The 20,462-nt window shown below is 39.5% G+C and overlaps 1 protein-coding gene across 1 annotated transcript in view; it reads right to left on the reverse strand.

The window, feature by feature from the left end:
- ANKFN1 (ankyrin repeat and fibronectin type III domain containing 1) overlaps positions 1-20,462 on the reverse strand; it is a gene marked incomplete at its 3' end in the record, with an annotated part of 433,720 nt that overhangs the window by 123,095 nt on the left and 290,163 nt on the right. Inside the window, exons 4-5 of the mRNA XM_082859995.1 lie at positions 15,773-15,974; positions 12,795-13,005 (exon numbers count right to left, since the gene is read on the reverse strand). Of these exons, the coding sequence (XP_082716121.1) occupies positions 12,795-13,005; positions 15,773-15,958 (397 nt within the window). The 5' untranslated portion in view covers positions 15,959-15,974. The remainder of the gene's footprint in view (positions 1-12,794; positions 13,006-15,772; positions 15,975-20,462) is intronic.

The raw sequence follows: 20,462 nt of genomic DNA on the forward strand, positions 1-20,462 counted from the left end.
GTTTCACATTGCACACGTTTGTTTCTGTGATCTTCAGAGGGACAAACACTAAGGGGCAAAAGCTTTGTAGGACTAGGAAGGCCTTAAGAAAAGTTGTCCATGAGGCAAGTTGCATTCTGCTGAAGAATATGTTTGTTTTTTTTGTTTTTGGTGTTTTTTGTTTGTTATATTCTTCCCAGCTCATAGAGATTTTTGTATGTGTGTCTTAGTGGTAATTTTGTTCTTGTTAATCAATTTACTTATTGCTAACAAAGTGTTCCACTATTGCTGCCCCAGTAGAGCTAGTGAGCCCTGATGGTTGGGTGACTTGGGTGCGATCAGACATTGATCTTTGATCAGTTTGATCTTTGATTGTGGTCTGATTGGAGGAACGGTTTCTGGAGATGCCCATGCCCAAGAGAGCAAGTTGTACGGGCTCCTCTTGCAGAGAGAGGTTGTCAGGCTTGATATTTCTGTTTTATTCAGTGTGTGATAATCTTTATTTGATTCACATCATATTGTTTACCCAACCTTCCCTTATGTGAGTGAACGTTCATGTCAATGATAGAACATTTCAAATTCTTAGGTCAGGTTGGGAGTCTGCTTCTTGCTGTTTACTCGCGGCACTCATGCATGTGAGGGCCTGCCTAGGTGGTCACTTGGTCGCTTCAATGGAGCCCTTCCTGGTTGGTGACAGAGACAGAAGGCAGCCTTAGCATGGGCATGTGGTAGAGGATCATACAAATAATGAAACAGATCAGAGTCAAGTTCTGCGGATCTGTCACCAACATGTGGTTGACATTCTGCATGACCAAAACAATATTTCCCCCTGGTGGGTGGGAAAGAAATCCAACCATTTCATTCTTCTAATCCAGAGAGAAAATATTATGAAGATAATGCAAGTGAAAATTTGTTAAGATATATTTTGAAATGGAAATTAAGTGGTTATATAGGCATGTTTGCATTAATTATAGGAAACGAATACTAATTTATTATTGCCCCTGCTCACCATCAGTCTAAATTTATTTATAGATGAGGTCAATGAAAAATTAGTTGAGTCTTTTTCTTTTTCTTTCTTTCTTCTTTCTTTTTAAAGTTGCTGTTTAGAACACTCAGGACTGTGTTTTGCTGCAGATTTGTCATGGTTAATGAATGTTGCTATAGCAGTCAATCATGTACTCTAAATACTGTCACACTTTTTTTTAAAGCCTCAGTCATGAGCCATGACAGAAAAATAAACAAACAAATATAAAGCTAAAAAACTCTTTCACTGAGCAGCTACACTATGCAGAATCCCTTGGGAAGGCTAAAGGAGGCCAGAATAAATGATAATATAAGTGCTGTGGATGTAGGGAAGCAATGATGGTGTATGAACACAGAGGTTCTGGAGAAAAGAAATACACATACACACACATGGACGCATACTCCTGTGGAAAAATTGGCAATATTAGCAGCCTCAAGGTGCAATTTCCTGGAGCAGTGAGATTGACAGGTCAGTACTAAATGCTGTTAATTTAACTAACTTCAGATTAATGCTAGAGTCTGCTGTGACTGAAGCCCTCAAACACAGTCTCATTATAGCCTTGCTGGGAAGGTCCTAAATATAGGCATTGACAGTTTAAAACAAATTCGTATACATTTGTGTATTTTTAGACATAGGTTAGGCGTCAGAGTTTGTGTCACAGTTTTCAGGTTGATTAATTGACCCAGTAACTGCACCCTCTACACTCTCCCCTCCTCCTTCTTCCACTACAAATTATGGAGAAAATGGGGGAATTGTCTTTGCTAAGTCATTCAGTGAGCTTTTTATTGAAAGCCTGATGTTTGAATTGCATGCATGCGTCAACACTTGGGTGATAGACACATGATTTATAAAAATAAATTTTTCTAATACTATGAAATCCCCCCTATTAATTTTTATATCCACAACAGTTATTACTGGTGTGAATTCCAGGTGGCATTTCAGATGGACAGCTTCCCTTGAGCTATGCTTGGCTCTCCCTGGAAATTTTTCCTGCTTCTCCTAGCACAAAACATTTTGTTTCTAGACTTTGCCTTTACTTCTAGACTGTAGACCTGATGCTATTTGAGTTGTAGTGGTAAAGGGATTCTGTATCTTTAAGAAAAGCATTCGCCTCTTCATAGAATAACAAGGAAGATACACAGAATTTTATAGCCAAGTAAGTTTTCCAATCATTTAGATCCCTGTGCTTCTCAAAGTGAGATACCTAACATGCAGCATAGCATGGTGGTGGTGTTGATGGGGTGCAGTGGGCATCTCTGAAGCCTCAGAATAAATATGTGTGTCTTTCTGGAGCATCAAATTTTCAATGCAGATTTTGATGAAAGCAAATTATTTAGAAGTTAAAACAAACACTTCTATTATGGAGAAGAATGGAACATTTTCCTAAAAAATGAAGATAAAAAAAGAAAGTTTATAGATCTCTCGCTTCCCCCAGGCTAAGTTCCCAGATGCCCCTGGTAGTATACCTACTCACTTGCTTCTGTTAGAAGTAATTCCATGCACGAGTTGGAGAGGCACTAACTGAGCCAATGGTTGCAAACCATTTCACCAAGCAAACCTTTTATTATTTTTATCCTATGGATTTTTAAATAGTTTAATAAAACACTCTCTTTTGAAGGATTTTCTTTATTGACTGCCAAATCAGCTGACTTAATCATTTTTCTCCCTATTAATAGTGACCTATATAACTGCCAATAGAAGCATCTCTTCAGTATTAGATAATCAAACCTAACAAACTGGATTAATGTTTTAAGGAAAATCAAGTAAATATGATAATCATATTAGAATTTGTAGTTTTATCTTGAGTAATGATGTGTTGGTTAAGTTTTTGACACCTTGGAAATTGTTTGGGGAGCCCCATTCCTATTTTTTCCACCCCAGAATGAGAACCTTTTCAACCCCCTTATTTTTAAAGGTAAAGAAACTGATACCCAGGGAGGTGGGATGATGATCCAAGGTTTCCTTAAAAACCTTAAATTTAGTGAACTTCCTCTAAACCTAAATGGAACACAAATTAACCTATTCTTTATGTATTGCAGTGTTCTAATTGCTATCTATTTGGCACACGATTGGTGAACTCATTTTGGTTGGCTGTTTGGATATAGAAACTAGAAAGGTTAATGTCAATTTTGTGATTAATTTTCCTGCCCATCCACTTCCCTTTTCCTTGGGTCCATTCTCTTTTCACTTCTACCCTCTGGATATTTTGAGTCCAGAACTCCTGTATCTGTTTGCAAGGTTTGGTCTTTTCACTCTTACTGCAGTTGATCCCTTCTCCAGGCAAGCAGCTATCCCTCTGGGCAGCCATAGGCAGCACAATAGAGGGTCTGTGAGTGTGTGGTGAGCTGTCCGGCTGGGGCAAGACCACTTGGCGGCTCCTGAAATAGGCTCCGTGCTATTGTGGTGTTTAATTATCAACAGCATTTCTACCACCCAGTGTTTCTGAGTGGGCATTTGTTATAAGACCTGCCCAGCTAATTAACTACAGGGTGGGAGTGGGGGGAGGGGCAGGAACTTGGTGTCCAAAGAAAACAATTTATGGCTACTGTTTAAATCCTCAGATAAATAATAATCAGACCAAGTGGATTTTCTTCACCATCAGAATCTAACCTGTTGGACTTCCCTGGCGGTCCAGTGGCTGACTTCGCCTTACAAGGCAGGGGGTGCGGGTTCAATCACTGGACAGAGAGCTAAGATCCCACGTGCCTCATGGCCAAAAAACCAAAAACATAAAACAGAAGCAATATTGTAACAAATTCAGTAGACTTTAAAAAATGGTCCACATAAAAAAAAACTTAAAAAAAAAATCTAACCTACTGATTGCCAACTACTTACTATCCTTACATTTCTTAATTTTGCCTTTGCCCTGCAATTGGTGAATTTGGGCCTAGTTGATAATTGCTTAAAGCTTGAAAAATATAATGAGGGTAAAATGTAAACTAATTTTAATTTTTAACTGAGGCTTTTAGGGAGCAGTTCATTTGACTTGCTTAAAGAAATACCTTTGCCCATTACTAATGATATGCCATTTTGCAATGTAGCAACAACTTTTCTATTGTTATTGGCATTTTCCTTGTTTTCATTGATGAGAAATATGGGGCACCAAGACAATCATTTAACCTCAGTGTTAGAAGGATCCTTACAATCAGCCTTAAGTGCCTCTTCCTATAGTACCTTTGGCCCTGTATGATTTCCTTCATGAGGGGAAGTCACTGTTCACCAAGGCGGCCTTGTGATAATCTTACATAGAAGACTGTCAATTAGCAGAGGTTTGTATTATTATTATTAAACCTATTAGTCTGTGTTGTATTTTTAAGAGGCACACAAAAATAAATCAAATACTTGTTTTTGTAAAATAGCTCTGTGTTCTTCCATCCAAAAAAAAAAAATCTCTTGCCCCAGATAAAAGTTTTCTGTTCTAGCTACCATCAGAAATATATTATATACTAAGTCATGTCAATTTCAACCCTGTTATTTCAAAGGAGAAAACAAGGTCACTTAGGTATAACCCTTGATTATAAGCCAATATCCTCTGGGCAACCAAGAATAGCAGTTAATAATATTTATCTTTGCTAATCATAAATGACAACCTCCTAACAACCTCACAACTGACTTGTTTTCAGCTAGGAATGTCAAAGGAAATAATATGGAGGTATTTTAATAATTAAATGTTTTTTAATTCAAAAATTCAAAGCGTAAGTTGCAGTTTACCTGTCCTGATAAGGTTCAGGGCTCAAAATTCACTTTGGTTTCACCTGGGCCTCAACCTGTTGTCTTATTTTCAAGTTTTCGCAAGGACTTTGAGAGTGTGGTTTCCGAAAGGTTTTAGTGATTTGGAGATTAAGTGTTTCATTTTAATTACTGTGAGCTTTCTTCTCCTAGAACTCATTACACCCTGGACATAGGGCTCTGGAATGTTTTTCTCTGCTATTTTCAGCAGAATGTGGATTCACGAAGTCCATATCATATAGTTTAAGTTGTAATTGTTGCTCTTTAAGAAGCCAGAGCCATTGACATAGAAAGGGACTTGCTGCCCAGGTCTCCCCAGCTCCAGGGGGGCAAATGGACATTTTCTCTGAAACAAACACACAAAACACTTGAAGAAATTATTTAGAAAATCCAAAGCAGATTACCCAATGACATCATAGGGAGTTTAAATATGAAATAAGATAGCTGTATCTTCTGCTGATTTTTCGATGCTGTCCAATAGAAATACAGTGTGAGTCACATCACTTAAAATTGGCTAGTAGTGACATTAAGAAAGCAAAAAGAAATAGGTGAAATTAATTTGCATAATATATTTTAGTTAACAGATCCAAACATTATCATTTCAACATGCAATCAGTATAAAATTATTAATTAGATATTTTATATATTTTTTGGTACTTAAGTCTTGAAAATTCAGTGTAAGTTTTACATTTAAAACACATTTTAATTTGGACTGGACACATTTCAAGTACCAACAGTCATATGTCTATGTTAGTATAGTTTTAGAACACAAAATCCTACAAACTTCAAAAAGTGCCTATATTGGACAGTGTTTTCACAACACTAGACAACAGATGGGTAAAATATTTAAATTCTCTACCAGGAGATCTTGGGTTTGTTTTATTTCGTTTCTGCAAGTTATCTTGGCTAACAATCTTTTTGACCATTTACAATGTGCCAGGGAAATGTTTTAAACCTATTACATTTAATTCTCAACCATCTTAGATAGGTAGTGGAGTAGCCAGCCTTCAAGAGGGCCCCTAGTGATCTCTGTCTCCTAGTTTTCACACCCTGTACCAGGGCTGATCTATGTTGGTCATCGAGATAACAAGATTCAGCAAAAATGATAATATATCACCTCTGATGTTAGGTTATAAAAGAGACTGTTGCCTCCATCTTGGTTGGTCTCTTCGTCTTTCTTAAATCATTTGCTCTGGGAAGCCAACTGCCGTGTTAAGGAGCAGCCCTATGGAGAGGCCCATGCAGGAAGGGACACAGGTCTCACCAGCAGTCACTCTGAGTAAGCCTGGCAGTGGATCCTCTGGCTCAATCACGCCTTCAGAGGATAGCAATGGTTACGTTGGCAGAACTGAGGGACAGGAACCTCGATAGTGAGTGTGTGCATGTGCACATGTATGTGTTGGGGGGCCAACAAAGGTATCTTTAAACTTTATATGTTTTAACTTTTGGCACGGAGAATATATTCTGTGTTGCACGTATATTTAAAATTTAAAAATAAAAGAATGAAAGGACAGTTATCAGCTCTTGAAGAGCAAGTGACTGGAACTTAGGCTATGGCCACCTGATGTCTAAATAATTATTTGGAAACAAACAAAAAGAGATAAATTCACTTGACATTTACTAAAATCATTCCCTTCAAAATTAGTAATATATTCACACCCTTCAGAACAAGTGCAAGTAGCCTTGGCATTTATTCAGTTCAATTAAACACACATTTTTTGAGTGCCTTCTGTTTGCTGGGGATACAGGGACACATGAGACAAATTTTGCTCTTGTGGAGTTTACATTCTAACACAGGGGAGACAGAAAATAAGGAAATCAAAACCTGGAGAAGAATATCATACAGTGATTTCAGTGCTGTGCGGAAAACTAAAATAAAGTGATGTGATTAGAAAGTGACTTTAGACTTTGGATTTGGTGGCCAAAGAAAGCTTCTCTTGAAGATGTGACATTTAAGGTGAAATGTTAAGAAGGAGTTAGACCGAGTAATGATCAAGATTAAAAGCACTTGATCATTTCAAGCATAGGGAATAGCAGTCCAAAGGCCTTCTAATAAGATAGTGAGGAGTGTTCAAGGAATGGAATGGAGGCTGGTGTATCACGGGTGAGGGGTGAGCAGTATGAGATGAGGTTTGAGAAGGAGCAAATTTGTAAGTCAGGGTGAGGATTTTTACACCTATTTTAATGAAGCAGATAAAAATATCTGGGGACGCATTCTAGCAACCCGCCTAAGGCTTGTTCTTTACGTAGTCTTAATGGTTGCAAATCTTTGTCTTTTGAAGGTGGATTTGATTTCAGGAAACCTCTCTAAATCATTGGAAACCACGACTGGTGAACATGGAGGGTGATGACGCTGAGCAATGCTGTTTTGGAACAAAAATCAGATGTGACTCTAAGCAATGAGTCAGATTTTCTCATAAACTGGCTCTGAGGACAAATCCAAAAGCATTTAGAGCAATGGCAGCACTGTTGGAGCAAGTGTGGGGTCTCCCATGTGGACCCTCTTAAAGGATAACATTCGAGTGGATTGTAGACTTTCTGGTGTGTTTGTTTACATAAAGCCAGCCTCATTAGTTTATAGTCACACCTCTTAGACGTGCCCTGAACCAGTCCCAGCACCAACACGGACCCTTGACTACTGCAGAAATAGTGGTGCATCCTGACCAGTCTGCCAAAATTTTAACATTGGTGTCTGCACCACACTCAGCTGACAGCTACTCTGCGATCATATTTTATGAAGTAACTGAACATAACTAATTCTGGGAGACATTTCCTAGTTCCACAGGCAGTATCCAAGGGAAAGTGAGAGAGAGGGGTTCACAAAGGATTGCAGAGAGAGAGAGGAAAGGGTCTAGAGAGAAGGGAGAATGCAGCTATAGGAAAGGGCAGAAAGACTAAAAATGAGAAGCATTCTGCCATATTATTAATCCGTGTAGAAATAAAAACAGTCAGGCTACGTCTGCAACCAAATTTCAAAACAATGCCTGGAAAACACAATAATGGCAACAACAACAGGTTCCCCACAGTGTAACTTACTTGAAGACAAAGTTTTCTTCATACATTGTGTGTGCAAGTGCATGTATGTATGTGTGCATGTGCACTGTACACATAGTGTGTGTGTGTGTGTGTGTGTGTGTGTGTGTGTGTGTGTGTATGTGCTAAAATTCAATACCTGCAGTTCCCAGCAGTATTAGGCAGGGCTTAAAATTCAACTGAAATTTCAACTGAAAATTTATCAGCACCTACATATGTGCCAGGTATTGTGGTCAAAAGATGAGATAACATCCATGTGAGTGACCAGATTTGCACATGGTAGGTATCCAAAAAGAACTAGTTTCTTTACGGTTACTGTTTATAGAGCCGAAATGATGCCAAATAGATAGCAGCCTCAGAAAGGCAAGGACCTCATTGATGATTCGGTGTGTTCGTCCTGGAGACTGTTGAAGTGTGATTCGAGGGTAGAGGCAGGATATGAGTTAGAATAAGGGAGGGGTTTATGACAAGGGACTTTCAGTTATGGAGCAAGTCTTTCTCAGCCGTTGTTCAACTGAGTATGAGTTATGGCAAGTGGGATACTGAATGGATGAAAAAATCAAAAGTATAGCCCCCAGGTATCCTGTAGTAGCTTTGTACATTAACTTTCCTAGCGCTAGTCCTTTTAGATTCTGGGCCTGTTTCCTGAGCTTGGCACACGTATGAGGGATTCTACTTCAACAATGGCTAAAGTTTTCTCCTAGAAGGAATGATATTACTTTGTGCTGCTTACCTAAAGGTGGGAGGAACAGAAAAAAGTTGCCGAATAAAGATAGTAGATTCATCTAATGAGCAGGCTGAGGTTCTGTGTATATTTAAACTTGGGGCAGTGTGCAAATTTGGGTGGCCACTTCTGGAACTTTCCTTATGAATAAGGAAATGTACATGGTTGAATTTCAAGCCATGCTTATTCAGAACACCTTCATATAGCTCTATGATTTCAGGGGCTAAAGCCCAGAAGACATGCCTGACCAGTGGCTTAGGAGGTAAATCCCTAAACGTATCTGTGTCTTTGTGATTCCTGTTACGAAAGGGAGAGAATTACAGAGGACTTTCTTCTGAGTTACGTCAGGATCTTTGGTTGGCATAGTGAAAAGAGTATTGGGCTGTTTTCAGAAGGGAACACACAGGGGAAGGGAAGACAGAAAATTTACCCTATTAGAAATCCTGAAATATTTAACAGGCATTAGAAGAGGACAGATGGAGAGTCAGGGAAGGAAGGGATTGAACATCTGCAGTGTGACAGTGAGTGTGCTAATGCTTTTCCACAAATACCAAAACAATACAGAAGATGTGGGTTCAAATCATGAGTCCACCACTTATTAGCTTTGGAGCACTGGATGAATTATTTGTCTTTATTTCAGTTTCCTCGTTGATCAAAACGAGGAAACTAACTCTCATCTCACAAGCCAGTGGTCAGGATCAAGTGAGATGACGCAAACAAAAGCATTTTTGCAATGTGTAAAATACTCTGAGAACTTAAGACCTCATTCTTCTATCCTGCCTCTGCAGCTTCCGGGGATCAGTTTGCAGTGGGTGCTTGCTTATCTGGTTCTAGCTGGGAGACTCTGGTTTTCCTCATGGGCTGGCTCATACTCATGCACAGAAGCAATTTGATTTCTCTGGTACTTGATACATAAAGTGAATTAAAAATCCCTGAAAACAGACTGTGTTCTTCTATCCTGCCTTTTTTCAACAGGAATGGCATCTCAGCTCACAGAGCAGCACAAAGAAATACACCATAGGATTTTAGCAAAGGCTCAAAGGGAAAGGTACAGGGGCCCAGCGGCCACAGCCTTCTTTATTAGTTACTTGGAAAGACAGTGAGTTTGCACAGCAGGATTCCAGGCATAGTATCTCACACACTTGGACTTGAATCCTTGACATCCCTATTCATTTGCTAGATGTGTGACCTTTGGTCAGTCACTTAACCTCTCAGAATCACGAATTCCTCTTCTTCAAGATGGAGGTAATAACATCATCCTGAAGGGCTAGTGTGAAAACTGGAGATAATGTATGTGGAGATTTCATAGTTTCTCAATCAATAGTCCTTTGCCATTTTTACACATGTGGGAGTCTATACATGATCCTATCTCTTTAACTTTTTGGGTGGCCGAGGTGACTTCGGTGTCGTATTTCCTAGAAGCTAAAACCTGGGTTTCTCTCTCACTGTCCTTTACAAGTTTGTGATGGTAATGTGGTTACCGTCCCACAGGGAATGAGAAAAACCAGGGATCTTTTGAATGAATTTGCTTTCGGTTTAACTAAATATTTAGTAGTTGGGTTATTTTATGGAGATTTAATTATGCACAAGGGGGATTGGGGAGATTGGGAGTATTACTGGTTTCATGGAAAATGCAGAAATTCTTTGCAGCGTCTCAGGTAAGTAAGACTAATGTTTCATCCAGCTCAGTGCAGGCAACATCTGGATGAATGGTCTCCTTGTTCCTATAGAATGGGGCTCAGTCTGCATTCTCTATGTTCAGACCCCTTGATTCTCTCTCCACCGCTCTCTCACTGCATCTTTAGGACAGACGTTATTGCAACATAAATTGGAAGGCAGCAAATAAACCTTTTTGATTTCTTCCATCCTTATTTGCCCATCCCTCCAAATCCTCCAATTCCACTAAAAAGAAGCAGCACTTTAATGATGGAGCTCTTACTGAAGAGCCCCAATGCTACTGAACCCAAGTCCTCATTCTTTTTGACATGGATGTGGTGAGTTTAGCATTTTTAAAATAAAGAGTTTTATGATACAAGGTTCTGCCTCTGTACCTAGTTTTTGGGTGGCAGGGGTTTATGAAATTTAGGAGCAGAGATGTGACCTCTAATTATATATTTGCTTGCTTCTCTTTCAGCCTTCTGGGTCTCACCACTTGGAAGTGAGTGAATCAGTATTAGTGAAACTAACAATTTGATGAGTTTACTTTTTTCTTTTAGGAAACATAAAAACTGTGGCTCAGAGCCATTGTGGTCATTGGGTCAGAGAGTTTGCACCTAAGGGAATATGAGTGCCTCCCTCAGAACGTTGTGTGAGGATTCAAGGAGTCAATACATGTAAAGTGCTCAGAATAGTGCCTGGCACAGGGCAAGGGCTATATGATTTTATCCCATCCACTCCTGGGCGGGGTCTATGACCTGAGAGCAGTTCCCTGTGGTAAGTACTATCAGCTCTACTTCAAAATACATCCAGAAAGAAGCCATTCACAAAAAACCACATACGATGTGATCCCGTTTATATGAAATGTCCAGAAGAGGCAAATCTATAGAAACAGAAAGTAGATTCGTGGTTGCCCAAGGCTGGGAGGAGTGGGGAGGTTGGGGTGAGATAGCCGAAGGGTATGGGGTTTCTTTTGGGGGGATGAAAACGGTCTAAAATTGACTGTGGTGATGGTTGCACAAGTCTGCGCATATACTAAAAACCTTTGAATTGTACATGATGAGTGAGTGAATTGTATGGCGTGTGAATTATATCTCAATAAAGCCGTTAAAAAATACATTCAGAATTCCACCGCTGCTCACCATCAATGTCACTATGGTGCTAGTCCAAGCAACTGGCATCTGTCTCCTGGACCATTAGAATAGCCTCCTAATTGGTTTTCACAGTTTCACAGTTGCCCTAACCACTGTGTATTCTCCACAGACGGCTGTAGTGATCTTTTATTTTTTTATTTTTATTTATTTATTTTTTTTGTGGTGCGCGGGCCTCTCACTGTTGTGGCCTCTCCCGTTGTGGAGCACAGGCTCCGGAAGCGCAGGCCCAGCGGCCATGGCTCACGGGCCCAGCTGCTCTGCGGCATGTGGGATCTTCCCGGACTGGGGCACGAACCCGTGTCCCCTGCATCGGCAGGCTGACTCTCAACCACTGCGCCACCAGGGAAGCCCTGTAATGATCTTTTAAAATATAAAGCAGAATATGTCTTCCTTCCTCCCTCCCTCCCTCCCTCCTTCTTTCTTTCCCATGCCACGCGGCTTGTAGGATCTTAGTTCCCTGACCAAGGATTGAACCTGGGCCCCAGCAGTGACGGCACCGAGTCCTAACCACTGGACTGCCAGGGAAGTCCCCAGAATATGTCTTTCATCTGCTTAAACTGTTTCACTGTCTCCCCATCACACTTAAAATCAAAGTGAAACTTCTCACCTTGGCTAATCTGTTCCTGTATGATCTGGTCCCTGTGACTTGTCCCTCAGCCATCACTCTCCCCTATGTTCATTTTGCTTTAGCCACACTGGCCTTCTTGTTCTTCAGATATGGCAGTCTCATTCCTACTTGCCTCAGAACCTTTCTGAGTGTTTGCCATTCACTCTGCCTAAAATTTGACCCCATGTCTTCTCATAGCTCATTCCTTGATATTGCCTAGGACTAGGCTCAAATGTCACTGCATTAGAGAGGCTTTTCTTGCCCAACCCTATTAAAATAGTTCCCACTCCATCAATCTCCACCTATTCATTCACTTTATTTTCTTCATAGTATTTATCACTATTTGAATTTATATATTAATTTATCTATTTACTTGATTGTTGGAAATCTCCTCCCCTAGTACGTAAGTTCTTTGAGCGTAGAGATTTTTGTCTTGTTCACCACTGCATTCCTAGTACTTAGAACATGCCCTTTCCTCATTGTTTGTTGAATGAGTGAATGAATGAATGGAACCACCATATTGACTGTGGACAGAAAGCCATTAACACACACATACTCATTCTCTTTTCTATCTCATTCTTTTTTCTATGTATATGTCCTGTGCTATAGCCTCACTTGGAGTCTTTCACATATCTTAAAACTTGCATTCAATTCTTACGAGGAAGTTCCTTTTCAATAACATTCTGTGTATTCTATTTAGAACGTAACTTGATGCTTAGACTGATAAACACTATCACTGTTTGCATGAAAGTTCATGAAAACATGTAAAGGATTTCAGCGCCTATGCTTAGTCAACCATTCATTCTAAGGGCCAGCAATGGCTATTTCAGTGGCATAAAGCTGCGGTCTGGCCTTAATAGTACATGTTTTATTCTTGAGTTTACTTACAGTGTGGACTTTCTTGGGCCCCTGTTCTCAGAAGAATCCTAGCAATGGGCACATTGTTGGTCATGATGGCGATATCCAGAGGTGTCAGCCCCTCACTGTTAGGTGTGTTGAGATCTAGTTCTTCCGATGTGTACTGATACAGGAGGATCTGCACAGCATCCATGTCTTGCTGTTCAACTGCTTCAAACATGGCTTCATTGCCCTGGAAGTTCTGGAAGAGAATGAAGCAGGTTCGCACAATTTCATAGACCAGCTTGTCTTCATGGCCTAGCTGTTTTGAGTTTTAGGGACTGCTTCAGTGACTGCATTCCCACTTATAAGTGGTATAACTGCTATTTATTCCAAGGTCTCCAAAGTAAACACTATTGGACCCTCCCTCCATCTTTTTTAATGAACATTGAAAAGATCTGTATATTTAGATGCATTGAGACAATATAGTATACAGTCTACAGATAAGAGCAAACATCAGTGTTTCTCAAACCAGTCTTTGGAATACTGTTCAGTAGGCCATCATAAGGTGTTCTATGAAGAAAGTAGCATGTGGTCAAGTGAATTTAGTAAACATTAGATTAAACCAAGTTACTGCATTATTTTATTGTAAGATCTCTCAAGCCCTTTAGTAATTTTAACATGCAATTATGACTCTCTAATAGGTGAGAAATATGACCTGTTTCAAATATTTTTTCACAGAACATATTTTTCATTATATTTGTTTTAACTGTCCTGGAATAAGTTTCTACCAAACACAGTTTGGAAAACGCTGGCATAGATAACACAGCACAGGTAATTTAAATTATGACTAGCTTGGAATACACTTTCTCTGTTTCTCAAACTCATCCCCTCCCTTTCCGTCCCCGTGTTTTGACTGTTTCTCAGACTGTTACCAGATCATGGCAGTGACCTACCTGTTGCTAGTCTTAGTCTCCTCCATCCCTACTCCATATTGATACGAGTAGTCTTTCTAAAATTTACACTGCTACATGTCCCTTCCTTATTTACAAATCTCTAGTAGGTCCACACTGCCTGCAGGCTGACTCCCTAACTCCTAGACTCCTTTATACTAACCTCTACACTTTCTCAACCCTGAGCCCCAGCCACTGAATACCTGGGACCTCAGGTGAGGGGCTCAAGAGGTGGTGTCCAGGGAAGGTTTCAGTGAATGGGTGGCAATTGCTTTGGGGCCTGAGAGGGCCAAAAGTTGAATATTCATAGGATACAAATCACCTATAGAAGAGAATAGCTAAAGACAGTATCTTTCCTTTGAAAGGTTCTTCAGGGGATTAATAGTAAGCAAAGGAGAAAAGCTTTAGAATTCTCTCAAATACATATTTCTGTAGCTCATGGGATAAGAGCAACACATATACTATTCATACATTTATCTGGTATCTTCTCCAAGAGTTGCCAGGTGTTTAAACATGTTGAAATACCAATGGTCCTGAGCTAGCATAGGGGTTGCCTGATTAAAGTGTGGAAGGTCTTCAGTAACCACATATTTAGGTAGGCAGGTTTTATTTTTAGTCTCATCAAAACTCAATTCTCCCATTCAAAGGCTACAGGTCGACATAGCTGAGTGCGTCACACATGAATGAAATTGGAGGAAAACACAAAGCTATTATGCAAATGCTTGTTTTGACAAAGGGGACCCAGGGGATAGAACTGTTTGATATGCAGCTCTCTTTGCTACATGGCAGTCTGCTGAACCGAAAAGTGTTTTGTCGACAATCTGCTAAGCTGAACAGCCTCTGATGCTTAGGCCGTAACTCAGCCACAACGAAGCCCTCCCAGAAGATGAGTTTGAAATGAGAAAACAAACTAGAAAACAAATGAGTGCAAAGTTAAAATGCTGCCCTGTCCAAACAACACAGTTGTGTATTTGTTTGTGATTCTTAGTCTGTCTAATTTCTCATGTGCCATACTTGCTCTCACTCTTAAGTCATTCCCTTCGCCATATGCTTTTGTTGGCAAACTCTGGTACGCTTCTATCTGGAAAGGCTAGGGCTCATTTCTGTTTTAAGCTCAAACAAATGGTGCCATTACCCCCTGCAGAAATACCCTTGCTGAGCATGATAATATTATGCCCTCAGCTTTTACTGAGGGGCAGTATAAGAAGCTGCTATGTGAGAATGTTTATAACATCCCCAGTACCACTCTTTATTCTCCATTACATAATTCACTATGACATCTTATAGAAGCCGGAGGACTTAGCAACAGGAAGATATTCATTTGGTATACTTGCAGTTATTAGCTAATGGAATGCTATTACCAATTGTCCTTCCCCTTCTGCTTTGACTGACTAGGAACTCAGAGGTAAATGTAATGACAAATTTTAGGTACTGTATCTGCCTAGGTTTTTGGTATATCTATTTCTCTTTCCATCCCCACTATTTTCTTTTTCCAGTTTTTTTCCTTCCTTCCTCCCTCCCACCCTCCTCCCCTTCCTTCTTTCTTCTTCCGTTCCTTGCTCCCTTGCTGTCCCCCACAATCACCATCGCTATTGATTTATTTACCATTGTATAATACATTTGCATTTTTTTTGTTTTTGCCTGGATTCTGTCTTGAATGCCTTTGGAAAGCATACGGGGTATACATTACAGATAAGTGAATAAAATATTGTTCATTGCTCATTCAATATTTGAATGAACACTGGATTTGAATGAACACTGGATCTCTCAGAAAGCCTATTTAATCTCAAACTCCATATTTGTCAAGCTGCTGTTTTGTGGGCTCTTTGGTCTATTAGAGAAAGAAAAACTAAGGGAAATAAAGGAAAAGAAATTAAGAAAAAGAAAGGGAAAATCTCACAGTCACGTAAACTTCGACTAACATATATATGTGCAGTTCCTACCTTACCTGACTTTCAACATTTATAAACTTGCAAACATCAGGTTCTGGAGTAAACGTGGATCATCGTAGTATCTCCTTAAATCCAAACACAACTGCACTAATCAAACCAAGATGAGAATAAAGAGTTTTATTACCACCGAAGTCTTTCTGAGACTCAGCCGGTCAGTTCTTGTTCTAAAAGAGGCTTCATCAAACGAAGAGTGGCTCCCTTTCAGTTTCTCAGAGAGGTTCCGGTACAGGCGTTTGGCAGCACTGGGAGATGATGGGGCGCTATGTTTTTTTGACTGAGAAAGATGTAAATTCTGCATTTGTTGGGTCATTTTCACACGGCAGTTCCTAAGAGGAGAAAAATCTAATGTCGTAATAATTTTACACAACATAATTATAAGTTGACAAAAAATTTTATCATCCCCAGTAACCATCTGGAATCCTAATAAAATATTATAGCTGGAAGGGACCTTAGAGATCATCAGATCCAGCTTTTTCATGTTATAGATGAGAAAGCTGAAACCCAGGGAAGGGAAGCAGCTTGTTTATGGCCAAATAGCTAATTGGTGGCAAGAATGAAATGACAACATCCATTTACTATATAAACATATGCATTTACATACAAACATATATGACTTGAGCCTCTACGAAAAATCTTTTGATCTCTGTCCCACTGGGAGGAAGTATCTCAATTCTATAACCCAGGGAGTCTGTTCAATTATTCTTGGCTATATATAATTGGAATTTTGCTACTTATACTCTAGATGCTGTCTTCTGTTGGGTGTATAAAAGAGTGTGGTTGTTTCCTGCAGATCCCCCTTCTCTCAAAAGTGTTAAACTGTGCCTGTTGTCTGAGATTTGTTGGACTATCGCAGTGCCCAGAGCTTTGGGGAATTTGTACAGATAGGCTCATCCCTGCTCACCCCAGATACTTCAGATAGTGTCCTCCAGGACACTTACTACTGGCATTCTCCAAGTAGTATTTGACTGCTGTTCCACAAATCTCTAAACAGGTCCTCACCAACGTCATACCTGAAGTCAATTTCCAGCAGGTTAGCTATGGATTTCAAAGGCTGTCCATCATTATGTTGGGTATTGCTATTGAAATATTGATGCTACCAAGGCTATTGCTGCCTAGCATGTGTGTATTGGATGAACAAATGTATGAATGAAATAATTGGCTAAGGCAGTTATGTGCAAGGTGTCTCCACCCCTGCTGCAGCCTCTGGTGCATTGGGCCCAGGTCTCTGGAGCATGTGGCTGCCTTCCCACCACCTGCCCTCAAATAGCCAGTGGAGTCTTCCATTTGTAATGCTGCCATTGCCACTTAGCTGTGACCCTTAGGACATCTTCAGTCCTTGAGTTTTTATAGCTTTATGGACTCTGATATAATACCATGTAGAATCACTTATATTGACCAAACTCTTCACAGCACTGACTTCAGTGATTCTCCAACTCCTACAGGATATAACCATATTCTTTAGCTTTACATACAAGTGCTTGCCTCTCTAGCTTCATCTGATACTGTACTTCTACATTATAGGTTTCAGTCTTTCTGATCTCCTTAGAGTTTCCTAAGTGGTTCAAACTCTTTGCTACCTCTGGGTCTTTGTATGCACTGCTCTGTATGTATTAAAATTCCATCTGTGCCTGCATCCCCTAGGAAACAATTGTTGATCCTTAAAGTCTATGCTCAAGTAGTTTCTGACACCCCAGGGCAAATTTGGGTATTTCTTTACTCATTCACTCAGTATGTGCTTGTTACAGTAAATACTTTATCACGTTACAACTGTTCGGCTTTCTGTCTCCCAGCTAGTCTATATGCTTCAAAAGAACAAGGACTGCTAAATATTACTTTTTATATCCCCAGTACCTAAAATGTGCCTGTCTCACGGTAAAAGAAATATAACAGAGATTAAGATGTGAATCTCCTCTTCCACCTACTGAATATGGGATCTTGGGCAAGTTATGTAACATGTCTGCATCTCATTTTTCTAATTTTTGAAATAGAGAAAATAACAACAACTACATATTATGGTTGTGAGGATTTGATGAGATAATGAATGTAAGTAGCTTAGAATGTAGGCAGACTTCTGGCAGCTATCATATTTATTATAGAAGATACTCAGCAGATACTTCAGAGTAAATGAATGCACATTTGAGAGTCTATTACATATAATATAGTAAGGGTCTACCCAGAAAGCTCATTTCCTCTCATGCTTCTGAACTGGGTTCCATGTCCACTAGCACCAACTAACCTTGACTTCCTTGCACTTTAACAAATGGAGATCCATCTTCATTACATTGTTGAATGTCTTTAGGCACCTTTTAAGTCTTGCTTGTAATTTTCTCCAACACAGACTTCCTGGTGCCTTCTGAGGAGGTCAGACCTATTCAATATTAGTCATGTTCATCAGGCCCTACCCATTCTCAGCCTAACGGCCACCTTTACATTTGGAAGGAGGATGTAAAGCACTGTCTGTAGTGTGTATGTACATGTGGGTATATTTTCATTAATTTTTAATAATCTTTTAATTTACACAAAAGCAGTAGGTGATTTGGCATCTTCCTCTTTCTGCCTACAAATCTTTTACCTATAATTCAATAGCAGCCCTAGCACTTCCTCTATGTCTTAACCATTCCCACAGAAATTCCAGATTGATATGCAAGCTAGCTTACATGGGGATTGCCTTTACTTATTTACTTCTGCCTCCTGTCTCTAGCCTTTTCCTTCAGCATTAAGCCATCTGTCTTGTCTACATCATTATCATTCCCCAAATTACTCTACATTCTTTAGTATCTCCCACAGTGCCCTGGAGTCCAGTAAATAAATTCTTGTCGATTGATCAAATTCCAGTGACTTGCCCTCTAACTGATGACACCTACCCACACGGTCTCTTTTGTCTTTGCTCATCTCCTGTCTGTTCCCTTCACTCAAAATAGGTTGACTTTCTCTGTCTCTTTGACTTCCTTCTCATACCACCCCAGCTGTCCCTTCCTTCCAGGCCATCCTTTAGCACGTTTCTGTTTTTCTAGATTTCATCTATCATGATATTTTCTTTTCCTTCTCTATATTTAAAATTTTGTCTGGTGAGAGATACTGAGAAAGACAACTTTCTATTATCTGTTCTCATAAACATGCACACCCCTCCCAGCTAAATGTGCTCTTACATTTTTAAAGGGAAAAGCGTTTGAGAAGCAGAGGAGCTTTGGCTCTGGAATTTGGCAGACCCAAGCTTGAACCATGATATTTTTATCTGTAATCTGTGTAACTTTGGGCACTTTAATAAAATTCTCTGGGTCTGTGTAGTATATAAAAAGGTTTATTACAGAGTTGTGAAGATTAAATGAATTAACAAAAGGTATGCATCCTGTTTGGTGCATAGTAGCCACTCAGTAAATAGCAGCAATTATTATGGTTACTTCAAGTCTTCTTCCCAAACCAGAAACACCAAAGTACACTGTAATAAGTTAAATAGTTTTGTTTGTTGTAAACATTGTTTTGAATCTGATTTTATGTGTTTACTATACTCCATTTTTATTTTGATAAAAATATGTTTAGATATTTTAGTGTGTATGTTTACAGTAAGTTATGGTAAAACAGAAGTACCAAGTAGAGCTTCAGATGGTTAGAGGGAAGAGAGGAATAAAGATGTCTAAAAATACTTGAGAAATAAAAAGAAACAAAATTAGGAAACATAATAAATAGAAATGTAAAATGAAGGAGTAGGGTTAAGACTGAATATGTGGGCACAATACATTCAGATGGTTTACTTTTCCTAATAAAAGGTAAAACTCTCCAACTGAGATTTTTAAATGGCCATTTACAAGTGGTACACCTAATTAAACATTTCACAGAAATATTAAAAACAAAAGAAAAGTATGACAGTGGGAATGGCAAAATAAGGACCTCTGAAAATCCTCTTCTACATAAAAGCAATGAGAACATCAGCAAAAATTGTCAGAATTAATTTTTCAGAACCCTGGAAATTAACCAAAGGTTTGAAGCAATCCAGGAAGTGTTTACTCAAGAAAAGTAACTGAATTTGGTAAGAATAGTAAGCTTTGTGGCATTTTAAACTTGCTTCATTCCCATATTCCTCAGCTCTGTGGTAGCCTTGAAGACTAAACAGCCTACATTCATAGTTAAAAACCAGTAGCCTGGCAGCCACTGGATGGTGCAGAATAGTAATGGAGCGTCTTTAAAACCCCATTTTGAGAGAATCATCATTATTTGACACTTCTGGTGGTTCCCTGGAAGAACTCACTCACAAGACTTTTTTTTTTTTAATTTATTTGACTCTGAGTTCACCAAGTGCAAATAACCTTTTCCTCTGGGGCATCTGTTGAAAACAAACATCAGCAATGGCTTAATATCACAGCTGCCTGAGGTGGTGGATAAGAATGGTAGCAAACAGTAGATAACCAAAAAGCGTAAAAGGAAAAGTTGAGGAATTAGATGTCCATAGAGGACTTTGAAAAGTTCTGACACATTCCTGGGGATCTAGCAGATCACAGGCATGCCCAGAGCTGAGAGCATTCTCATAAAGTACCTGAGAAGGTCCTAAGCTCTCATCTCTGTCTGACTTTGAGGCTCTGTGCAAGCAGGATGTGAAGGCTAAGGCAGAGCTGTCAACTGCCTGATGAGTATTGAAGGTGCGCCCCAACATAGACATAGAACCTCTTTGCCAAGATCAGTTCTAGGCCTTTAAGGAAATTTGTGTTCAGTCATTAGCTGACCACTGAGCTAACCAAGCAAAGACTTCAGTGGCCACATATGGCAAGAATACAGACTTTACAGATATAGTTCTGTACTCTACAAATTCAGTTAGAGGA

The sequence above is a fragment of the Leucopleurus acutus genome, assembly GCF_964270905.1.
Source record: "Leucopleurus acutus genome assembly, chromosome: 19".
Classification (NCBI taxonomy): domain Eukaryota; kingdom Metazoa; phylum Chordata; class Mammalia; order Artiodactyla; family Delphinidae; genus Leucopleurus; species Leucopleurus acutus.